This window comes from Panthera leo, chromosome C1 (assembly GCF_018350215.1).
Source record: "Panthera leo isolate Ple1 chromosome C1, P.leo_Ple1_pat1.1, whole genome shotgun sequence".
Lineage (NCBI taxonomy): Eukaryota > Metazoa > Chordata > Mammalia > Carnivora > Felidae > Panthera > Panthera leo.
The window spans coordinates 156,898,629-156,910,797 of NC_056686.1; the positions used below are offsets into that span (position 1 = coordinate 156,898,629).

Sequence of the window (12,169 nt, forward strand, 5' to 3'; positions counted from 1 at the left end):
AAAGGTTTCTTTCTTTTTAATTTTTTTTGTTTTTTAGAGAAAGAGAGAGAGAGAGCATGAGCAGAGGAGGGGCAGAGGGAGCAGGGGGGAAGGGGGATAGAGTATCTTAAGCAGGCTTCACACAAAACATGAAGCCCAGTGCAGGGCTCTGTTTCAAGACCTTGAGATCACGACCTGAGCCGAAATCAAGAGTTGAACGCTTAAGGGACTGAGCCACCCAGATGCCCTTATTTTATCATTATGCCTACATTACTAGAACAAGGTCTTTACTGTCCTTGGATTTTTAACAATTCCAGACACCTTGCTTACGAATACATTGGAATGTGTTTCCGCATGGCAGTTCCACATTAGCACATGGCTACAAGAGACAGCATCACAATCAAGCTTTAAGTCCAGATAAATGCTTCATTTCCAAGCTCAGCTGCCTACCAATTTGTTCTAATTGGTGGTGATAGAAAAGTGCAGTTATTATTAAAACATCATTTTGCCTGGCAATTCTGCAATTCATGGTCATGCTTAACTTCTTTTATCCAATTAGCAGCATCAGTTTCCCCCTTTTTTTTTTTTTTTTTTTTTTTTGTAGTAGCAACTCTGATTTAGCCAGAAACACACAGTAGCTCCTGACATGCCTAAGGTCAAAGTCATCAGGTTCACTTTAACACAATTACAGATCGGACTTAAAGGACAAAGGCACATTCCCCAAAACTGTTTATGAATGTTTGGTCCCCTGCACCCTCACAGCTAGGGCTCAAACAGGCTTTCATGGGAAAATCAATTGTTCTCTGTAAGGAAGCTTCAGGGCAGGTTTTCAAATGGCAAGTGCCACTGGTCTGGACATTAAAATAAATAAATAAATAAAAAGAAAGAAAGAAAAGAATGAAACAAAGAAATAAGTATAGTTGGTCATTGTTCCATCCACGATTCATTGCAGATGCTGTCAACAAAGGCATAAATGATTGAAATGAAAATATTGATAAATCCTAAACTTTTCTACTCTGCCCATGGCCTGAGTGATCTTCTATGGCTTCAGCTCTTTTTTGCATATTGGTGACTCATACATTTATATTACCAGGCAATATGTCTTATCTGTACTCCAAGCCATACATCTGACACTCTATTGGGCATTTCCACCTGGGTGTCCCATGCAACCACAAAGTCAGCCTATTCAAAACAAAGTTTATCAGCTTTTCCCCAAAGTGGATACTCCTGGATGTTTTACCATGGTGACTGGGACCTCTGCCCACCCAATTAAGCCCAATTATCTGGGAGTCACCCATGACCCTTCTTCTTTCTCACCTCATGACCAGATCTTCATGTTTCTCTCTTTTAAGCACCTGTTATACCCATAGCTTTCTTATCATTTCATGGCCTCTGTCATTGTTCTGGGGGGAAAAAAAATCTCTTAACCTATTCTTCGTCTAGGAGTACTGCCTTGAAGTTGTGCAGTTTGTACACTGCATAAAAGCACCTGCAGGGGCTGCGTGAAAGCAGAAATCTAACCCACTCTCCACCCTCGAGCCTTGCACCTTGGCTCCGAGCTGTGCCTTTTCAAAGAATCTCCTTTTTCTAATGCAAGCAAAGTTATCTCAACTAGGGAGCTGGCAAGGGCTCTGCCCCTATCTCTCTAACACATCTTTCACTCTGTGACCACGACCCTGTTTAAGACTCTTCAAAGGCTTCCATGACCTTTAGTATAAAATTCAGCCCTCATAGCATTTTATAAAAGGGCCTTTGAGATCTGGGCCCTGCCTCCTTATCCAATTTGTCTCCCTCCATCTACCCATGACCCCCACCCCTCTTCATCTAAAGAACCACTGGTAGTCACAACTCCACCTTGTGTCCTTGCCACCCCTCCTACCAACTCCCACCCGCCCTGATGGGTCCCTGAATTTGTGCATACTGTATCCTATGTCTGTTAGACACTTCTTCACCTTGGTTACCAGCCTGCATTCAATAGATCTCCAAGATTCAGCTATCCCACTCATGTGAGCCTTCCCTGACTCCAGTTCCATCTCAAAATGGTACTCCTCAGGGATGCGGAGAACTTATCTCTGCTCTAGATCCTACTACTCTACACTGTTACAGTCTGTTCACTTGCCTGTCTCTTCCACTGGAGGCTGACCTCCTTGAGAGTCTCTGTATCCCATGTGACCAGCACAGAGCCTAGAATAGAGCAAGCGTTCAACAGATGTTTACTGAGTGAATGAATGTGTCAGTGTAGGAGTGACTTTAGGCAGTCCTATCTTTTAAGAAGTTCAAGTTAGGCTATTTCTGAGAAGCAATAAATAAATGTGTGAAAGAAATTTACTTACATGGTATATAGATTATTTTGAACAAAAAGCTAGACAAGAATGACGAAACACTGAAGATACCATTTGTCCAGCACAATCTACAGATCAGGCACTGTGTTAGATATGTCTTATACTTGGTGTCTTTCACTTTTTTAATTCTCACAGCTCAATGCAATGTGACCATACTCTCACTCATTCATAATATAGAGATGGGGATGTGGAAAAAAAGATACATTTTGATTTCTACCCAGCTCAACACACGCTGGGTGTGAGGGCATCTGGCCACCGGGCACTGCCACTGTGGGTATCCCAACATGCTCAAGGGGTCCTAGTGTAGCCCCCTTCAGAGTCTTAAAGTCCTCTGTGGGAAATGACATCAGCGGCCATTAAGCCCAGTAGCTTCTAAATCTGGTAACACGGGGGCCTGGGGGAGCCCTCAGGGGCCACTTCAAGGAGTGAGGAGAAGTTAAGCAGGCAGGGCTCAGCTCCCTTGTGACTCCCTCTCTCATTATATCAGAGTATAGTGTTTCTATGACATGGTGAAATGCTGTACACAATTTTGTTTTCCAGCTAAAAAGTTAGGCATATGGCCCTTCTTGTCCATTTTACCTGACTCCCCCCCAAAACAACACTTTCACCTGATTCCACTGACCTCACTCAGTTCAGGAATTACCAGCCATGGAGAATCTGAAGTTCTGGAGCTACCATAGCTGTGTACTCTCTGGGCCGGAAGTGAGCAGTAACTGAGTGACGCTTGAATTCTGGGCAGCGAAGGAGGGTCTGGTCCTCGCATTTCATCTTCTCATACTGTTCTTAACAGCCAGAATTAGGGCAATCGATACTGATGAGGTGGGCGTTGTGGGCTAGCAGAGAGCCCAGGCACTCGAGTAACAGAGAGCTTCCATGTGAAAATGTCCTCCAGATGGCTAATAACTAACTTTTAAATACAGCCTAGTTATAAAATGGGCTTAGGACCATCTTCCAAAAGGCAAACTGATAAGGCTTGGGTATAAAATATCAATATACCAGCCCCCAAACCAGAAGCTGCTGCTGGTGGAAAGTAGGAAACCAGAGGTGGGACTGATTCACAAACATTTTCAGATTACTAAAATTTCTTCTTAATTCATAATGAAGGGATGGCTCTGTTACCTGCTGTTTTCAAGCTTGAGAGAGGCTTAGTTCAATTTTAATTAATTCCTCATAGACACAGGGGCAGCTACAGTCTTGTTTTTAAATCACTTTTTATCATCTTAATTTTAATAGAGCAGGATATGCTAAAATTGATGACATGGTCACTTATATTCTTACAGTTTAATTTGTGCTCTATCTAAAATATTGAATCTGATACCACATATTCTTCCTCTCCCCTTTCTTTCAAAAGTATCATTTATTTTAAAATTGAAGACAAATGTTGATCTTTGACTTACTGGTTGGTCTTCATTATTACTAATGAAAATTTATTGACCTGCCTCCACATGCTGAGAGGAAATTAGAATATAAATGGATTAAAAGTCAGTGCATGCCATTTCCCTGGTTCAGGATCTTTAAGGCTCACTGGAATATTCTGAGATTGAGTTATGCATCAAAATATATATACATACATCATCAATTTCACACGTGCCAAGACAGTTGCTTGGAGGAGAAATCTCGACCTCTACCACATATAGTAGCTATAGGGCTAGAATATTAAACAGAGTGTTCTTACAAGCTTGTTTCTGATTATTTTAATGAGGGAATGAAAATTCTCTGTCTCGATTCGACATTAGCTCTGCCTCTCTTAACTCCCTTTACATTATGGAAACCGTGATAAAACAGCTCTCTTCAAAGGACTGAGAAGAAACCAATGTATACAGGGGTACACTTGCCACTTTTGCCTTGGGAAAACACTGAGGTCAGTGCATTTCTGTTCAGGAATTCTAAAAGGATATCCATCTATCTACCTATCACCTATCTATCTATCGATCGATTGATCAATCGATACATATATCCACACATACTCTTTATTAGACCATAAGCACAGACGAGCCACATGGCAGTGTTTGTTTCAATTTACAAATGTCCCGGTTTATAAAAGTAATAGCTCTCTCTATGCTTGCCAGTGGGAACATGGCTTCTTAGAGCAATTTTCTCTGGGGAGGAATTTACTCATTAACCTCTGTTAAGATGAAGGCCATTCGTTGCCAGAGGCAGGGAACTTTTCATTAGTTGGCAGACTCACCAGAAAGAGAGCTCAGAGTGTTCCATTCCTCCTGTACCCACACCCATCCTCCTGACCTTGTTTCATTTCCTTCTAACTGGCAGGGTAATCTGTTGAGGATTCTCAAATTGTTATTAGGGTTTAAAATGTTGGCAGCCAGCTTTGCTTGGTCAATTTGAATGCTGGGTCTAAAACCCTTCAGGGTCACCATTATGCTGAAGGTGGAGGGATGGTTACAGGTGCTCTTCAAAGAGGCCGTGACCAACTTGGTCCGGCCTCAGAGACCTACACTGATGACAGCTGATATCACAGCCCCCTCCCTCCCACCTTCCAGACCCTTAACACCTCCTCCACGTCTGGGAACATGACTTATACTGATGTTTCCAGAAGATGCCCGGCAAGCTCAGTCTGCCTGTGCTGAGGTTGCTGTGAGTTCGGTCTCTAGCTGCTAAGCCACCAGGAGCCTTGGTGATTCAGAACACTGCCTTTAAAGGCGAAGTGAGAGGCGGTGACAGTTTTTAAAAGCACTTACCTTTGACTTCCCCCGCAATTCTCCATCCCCAGCCTCTTCCCCACAGTTTCAGAGGCAGGAAACTGGAAGGACCAAGCAGGCAGTTTCTCAAGCCCAGACTGCCTGGTTTCAAGTCTCAGCTCTGTCACTTCTTCTTATGTGACCTCAGGAAAGTTAATGGGGGTAAACTCTCTGCGTCTTGGTGTTCCCCTCCATGAAATGGGGAGAGTATGTGTGCCTACCTGATGGGAGTTCTCCCAGATTAAGTGAGGAAGTTTCATGCCTAAAACACTTAGAAGGGTGCCTGGCATAGGAAATGTTGGATGTCGCTGTTTTGTGGGCAGGCAGAACACAAGTCAAGCATCAGCAACGTGTCACAAGGGATGGCAACACATTTATCAAGGGGCACTGTTTGGAATTTTTAAGCTCTATTTCAACCTGTAAAACTACAAATCTGCCCAGATTTCTAAGATACTTGTGTGTAAAGAGAAATGCTGTGTGGTAATCGAATCTCTTTAGGCTGGTTTCCTATTGTGCTCAAGCAAAACCCAGCAGAAGTCCTGGGGCTCGGAAGCAAAGCTCAAAACAGAAGAGTATTAGCTTCACAGCCAGCAGGACCCTTTTCCTTTCTTGATGCCAAAAGCCCAACATTTTCCCCCAGGTGAATCTGATTTAGTTAGCAATTTAAAGGAAAACAACACTTCCTTCTGGCAATTGTCCTTTTTATTTCCGCCTGGCCTCTGAGAGACTCCTTGTACGGCCTCCAAGAACATCCTGAAAGTGAAAATGAATTCTGAGGAAAAGGCTGTGCCCAACAGCATTACCTGTTGTGTTAGAAGCCATTCTGGATTGTCCTGGAGCTGATGAGCAAACTGTGGATTCTTCCCCCAACACTTCCCATCTCTGTATATTTGAGGTGTTCTGAATGTTTAGAGATCCTTTTGGGTACATAATAATGGTACTTGAAAAATTACTATTTATTAAGAACTTGTTTGGTGCCTAGCACTTAGCTGAGCAGTACGAACACTTCATCTTATTTAATGTTCTCTGTGCTGCTTCCAAGAGAAAACGGAATGCTAAAAAAGAAAGTCTTAAAAAGCCTTCTGGTTAGCAATGGACTAGGTAAGTGGATCTAGCTACTCCAAGGGTTAGAAAGCAGTGTACTCTGACATTAGGACTGAGCAATGCATCAGGGCAGGAATGCATCGAAATAGTTTAAAATTTTCAAAAGCTGTGGAGCAAGAACAGATATAGCAGAGACCAGTTAAAAATTCTAACCAAGATCTGATGGGAAGTCCATTCAAGACTTATATACTGAGTGCCTGGCACTGTTCTAGGCCTAGAGATATAGCAAGCAGCGAATGAAACAAATTCTGGTCCTTGTGGAACTTACCTTCTAGGGGTGTTCACAGAATTGTTCATAGAAATATACTGAGAAAATATGTGGTGTAAGACAATGGTTAAGTTCTAGAACATAAAGAAAGCCTTAAGAGAATATATAGTCACAGGGTAGCCTCTGAGATAGTGATGTTTGAACAAAACCTGTTGGGGTTTATATGAAGGAGATGCCATGTGGTTATATAGCAGGAGTATCCAGCAAGGGCCACAGCAAGTGCAAAGGCCCTGATGCAGGATGGCATTTGGCTACTAAGCAGGAGTACAGTAAGCAAGGGGATGACTGGTAGGAGAGGAAATAGAGAGGGAGATAAGTGTCAGATTATGCAGGTCAGTCCAGCAATCAATCTAGGTATTGAGCCCTTCCTAGGTTTGGATCATTTGCATATTTTAATCATCATAAAACCTCTAGAGGTGGGTCTGATTACTCCCTTTAAGCAGTAACTAAAGCCACTCCAGTAAACGGTAGAGGTCTGGGCTTCTAGAACATCCAAATTCATCAAGGTGATGGTCTCTCCCAGTTTGCTGCTGACCAGCATTCTCTCTCTCCATCGATTGGAATATATTCTTAGAGCACAGAAATAGCTTTTTAAATGCAATGATGTATTTACTTATCAGCTTCATTATTTTAAAATACTTGCCACGACCATTACTTACACTTGGGAAAGGTTTGATTCCAAATGGTGTTTTAAGCAACTAGGACTTAATATGCATGCTACAGTGACTTTCTTTCAAATAGTGGTGAAGATAACTTAAATCACAGCTATACTAACAGGGAAAGATGACTAGAAATTTAACAATAGATCAATAGCTCATGATCTCTGGATTCCATTTTATACAACAGAGCTATCTTTCCCCGTTCGATCCATGATATTAAATTCTAATTTCATTGCACTGAAAAAAATGCAGGTATTAAGTTAGTTACTAGAGAATTCTGGGATTGTTTTTCCAATGAAATGAAGTCATAAATCTAAAGATATGTTATAATAAAAATAGAATTCAAAGACTAAAAGCTATGCAATAATAGTAACAAAATAAACACACCCACTCTGGTCCAAATTAAGAAGGAATACAATATAAATTGAACTTAATGTCCTACATTTGTATTATCTTCAAAGAAAGTGAGAAGATTGAATAAGACTATGTCTTTATTTTATCTATAGATGGGCTTATAAGTAGGACATGGTAAAATCAGTTTAAGATAACGGTGATTCAATCTATTCAAAAGAACCGAGGAGTTTGTTTTTGGAGGCATGCCCAGATTCCCTACTGAGTCTTGTCCTGCATAGAAAGTAACAGAAATTCATTTTCTAAATCTAGTTTTGGCCCCTCTGCACTTTTCCATTAGAAAGCTACTTCTTGCTGTTTGTGTAGGAGCTGCTGGGTTGAGAGGAGTGCGACCTTCTCCCCTCCCTGCCATGGCGTGTGCTTGTCCACTGGTATCAGTGTATTCTGAAAAGGGGGAGTCATCTGGCAAAAATACAACTTTGCCTAGTGTGCTCAAGGCTCCCATTCCACCATATACTGTGAACTTTGTTCATACCAACTTGCGCACAACAGACAGCCCTACACTGTTATGAATTAGCAGCTCACCAAACAAGTGCTGAGTCTTAGGGTACTGGCAGAGCTGCGGCTCGAATGTCCAGAGTTTGAGGCAGGGGGACTCACCATTCCAGCCTGGGTGCTTTTGGAAACCTGAGTCACGGGGCTCCATGTTTGCACCAACCAAAACCTGGCGTCATTGGCACCACAGAGTTAACACAACTCAGAAGTGGTGTGGTCTGCCCTGGGTGCCTCAGCCTTACCAGAGCTGGTCATGTCTAAAGGTCATCATATCGAGGAAGTTTCTGAACTTCTTTTGGTAGTTGAAGATGAAGTTGAAGGCTACAAGAAGACCAAGGAGGTTGTTCTGCTTCTTATGAAACTTAAGGCTTGGAATGATATCAAAAAGGTCTAATGGATCTCAACAAAGGAGTGCTGGAAATGGCAAAGCGAGAAACCACTGTCGTCTTCAGTGTGGGGGACCCTGCATCATCTATAATGAGGACAACGGTGTCATGCAGGCCTGCAGAAACATTCTTGGAATTACTCTATTTAATATAAGCCACTGAACATTTTGACACTTGCTCCTGGTGGGCATGGGACGGTTCCACATTTGGACTGAAAGTGCTTTCTCCAAGTTAGATGTTCTGTATGGCACTTGGTGTAAGGCATCCTCCCTCAAGAATAACTACACACTTGATACACACCTTAGCAGAATCTGGAAAAACCCAGAGATCCAAAGAGCCCTGGGAGCAGCGTGCAGGAAGAGTCATCACAGAGTCCTGAGCAAGAATTCACCAAAGAACCTGAGAATCAGGTTGAAGCCAAACCCATATGCCAAGACCATGTGCCGGAGCACCATCCTCCGCCAGGCCAGGCGTCACAAACTCTGGATGGATGAGGCAGCAGCCATGCTAAAAGCCATATCGGATGAGAAGAGGGTTCCAGGCAAGCAGTCTGTGGTAGGGAAGAAGGGAAAGAAGCCTCTTGGTGTTAAGGAGCAGAAGAAACCTTTGATGGGAAAAAGCTGCAACTACCAAGAATGCAGAGGCTGAGAAGAAGCCTGTAAAAAAGAAAGAAACCCACCATGGAAGAAAAAATCCTGCTGCATAAATTTACATTTGTGTCTTCTATAAATGTTGAATCATTTTGGGCAGCTAATTTTTTTTTTATTTTTTAAATGTTTATTTATTTTTGAGAGAGAGAGAGACAGAGCATGAGTGAAGGAGGAGCAGACAGAGAGGGAGACACAGAATCCGAAGCAGGCTCCAGGCTCCGAGCTGTCAGCACAGAGCGCAACGCAGAGCTTGAACTCAAGCCACAAGATCATGACCTGAGCCGAAGTCAGACGCTTACTTAACCAACTGAGCCACCCAGGCACCACCCCTGGGTAGCTAATTTTGAATAAAGACCTGATCACGGGCAGTGAGAAACAAAACAAAGAAAAAAAAAAAGCAACTTCTTGGCTAACTTCATCATAATTGATCACTTCATTGCCAGCTATTATAATCTAGAGCTAATCTGATGGTGTTGATGTCCCAGAATAAGTAGGAAAGTTTTCCATTGTTTGCTTGATGAATTAGTTTGCTAGGTCTGCCATAATAAGGTACCATAGACTTGGTGTCTTAAATAACAGAAATTGATTGTCTCACAGTTCTGGAGGCTGGTAGTCTGAGATCAAGGTGTTGGCTAGGTTGGTTCCTTCTGAGAGCTGTGACGAAGAATCTGTTCCATGCTGCTATCTAGCCTCTGGTGGTTTTCTGCCAATCTTTGAGACTCCATGGCTTGTAGATGCATCACCCCAATCTCTTGTCTTCATCTTCACATGGCATTCTCCCTGTGTGTGTGTTTGTCTCTATGTCCAAATTTCCTCTCTTTATAAGGACATGGCCATATTGGATCTGGCCCACCCTGATGAACTCATCTTAACTTGATCATCTGCAAAGCCCCTATTTCTAAATAAGGCCACATTCACAGGCTCTAGGGCTGAGGACTTTAACATCTTTGTGGGGGTGGGAAGGGAATACAATTCAACCCATAACTCTAGTGTAGAAGAAGGTTAAATTAAAAGCTCTCCCTCCGTAGGATCCTTTTGGATATCCTTAAGGATTTCACCTAAGGACAAGATGATCCTTATAGTAAACAAGTCGTCTCTTTGTGCAAACATGGAATGGTCAGCCTGATCCCTCCTTCATTTGTGTGTGCGTATGTGTGTTTGTCTGCCGTTTGGCCAGAGCATCCTACCTAACAACTATCCCTTTGCTAACAGGTCAAGCTTGGAGATTAACTATGCCAAAGGACTTCAGAAACTAGCAATCAAGTTAAGCAAAACATTACAGAGCACCAAAAAAAAGTAAGTATCTGTAAGAGGTAAGGCAAAATAATTCTTAAAAGCTATCAAAAGTGACATATGTCGATTCCCAGCTTCCTCTTATAAATGTGGAGGAATAATGTCAAGCACGGCTTACAGTTCTTGGGCACTTACTATGTGCCAGGCACTGCATTACAAGCTTTTATAGATGCTCTCCTTTAATCTTCATGATCCTTGGCAAGTCTTCTTAATTGTCCCTATTACAGACAAGGTCTTGAAGCTTGGAGAGTTTAAGAAACTTGCCCCAATTACACAGGTATTAAGTGACAGAACTGGATTGATCCTGTGTCCTTACAATGTCTACACCCATATTCATAAGAAGTCCCAGTGATAACATGTTACTTTAGAAACAGTGTCACTGAGTTGGAAGGTATTGGAGTCAAGAAGTGTGAATCCCACTTTATCTCAACTCCATGACCTCCAAAGAATAACCTGGCCTCCCTGTGCCTTGATTTCCTCCACTGTTAGATGGAGTAACGACATGTGCTTCATTGTGTGTATGTGTGTGTGTGTTTAAGCCTGGGGGAGGTGTGTATTATATGATATCACGTATGTAGAGATTAGCTCATCGGGTCCTGAAAAACTGGTGGTTCACATTTTCCTTAGTACATTTCAGAATGAAGTTGATATTTTCTTCCAGGGGAGAGAAGAAAGATATTGGATATTCTGAAAGATATTCTAAAAATGGATGGTCCATCAATGATAATTTATAACAAAGATTCTTGACCAATACTTGCAGGTGTCATCCTAAACTGGAAGTACCATTGCAAAGACCACTTTTGATGGTGAAAGAGAGAGGGAAAGAAAAAAGAAGCCTTCTGGAGCTCACATTCCTATTCCTCCTCAGAAATCCTCTGTAATAGCAAATAATGGCTTTGAAATTGTTTGACTTTGAGCTCGATTTTTAGGACGGTACTTTAGTAGACTGCAAAGGAGCCAGTATAGCAGAATGGTTGAGTATAGACTTTATTTACGCTGACCAGATTTAAATTCTACCTCTACCCCTCATCAAGTGGGTGAATAGGGCAATTTATTTTACCTCTCAGTGTGTATTTAAAATGGAAATAGAACCTATCTCATATAATTGCTGTGAGGATTAAATGAGATAATTTTTGAGAAGTGTGTTTAATTCCTGGCATAGAGCAAAAGCTCCGTAAGTGTCCATTATGATTTTGATTACTCCCTAATTACCCCCTAAAGAATGAGAGGTGTAGGGGTGCAGGGGGTGTGTCTTGTTGTGTTGTAATCCTGGCATCCAGCATAGATGCTCCCAGAGCAGTGGCATGTCCAGAATGTTTTGTTAATAATAATCATTGATTAATTAATAAACTTTTATCTATATGAAAATCTGTGTTAGCTACTTGGATAGATAACCTGAACTATTTCTATTTTAAAAGACCAGTTAAGGGGTGCCTGGGTGGCTCAGTTGGTTAGGCACCCAACTCTTCATTTCGGCTCAGGTCATGATCTCATGGCTCATGGGTTCAAGCCCCACATCGGGCTCTGTGCTGACGGCACGGAGCCTGCTTGGGATTCTGCTTCCCTCTCTCTCTGTCCCTCCCCTGCTTGCTCTCTATCTGTCTCTCTCTCAAAAACAAATAAATAAACATTTTTTTTAAAGTTTAAAATAAATAAATAAATAAATAAATGACCAGTTAAGTGAAGTTCAGAGAAATCATGTGATCTTTTCAAGGTCAAAGACACAGACCCCTCTGAGGCCCAAGCTCTAGGCTTCCTGCTCTGCTGCTCAGCTCCTCTGAGGATCAAATGTCAGCTTCTCTTCCCCAAAGGGTGCCTGAGTTCCTATTTATTTATTTATTTACTTATATACTTTTAAAGTTTATTTATTTATTTATTTTAAG

At 42.0% G+C, this 12,169-nt stretch overlaps 1 protein-coding gene and 1 pseudogene across 4 annotated transcripts in view; both read left to right on the forward strand.

Annotated features, from left to right (window-relative positions):
• Window positions 1-12,169, forward strand: part of NOSTRIN (nitric oxide synthase trafficking) — a 60,084-nt gene that overhangs the window by 11,933 nt on the left and 35,982 nt on the right. For 2 of the 4 annotated variants that reach the window (XM_042949034.1, XM_042949035.1), the window contains exon 3: window positions 10,206-10,289. In XM_042949034.1, the coding sequence (XP_042804968.1) occupies window positions 10,206-10,289 (84 nt within the window). Of the gene's footprint in view, window positions 1-10,205; window positions 10,290-11,046; window positions 11,164-12,040; window positions 12,099-12,169 lie in introns of those variants that run through there. The other 2 variants (XM_042949037.1, XM_042949036.1) reach the window with 2 other exon arrangements.
• LOC122227864 lies at window positions 7,777-9,049 on the forward strand (annotated as a pseudogene).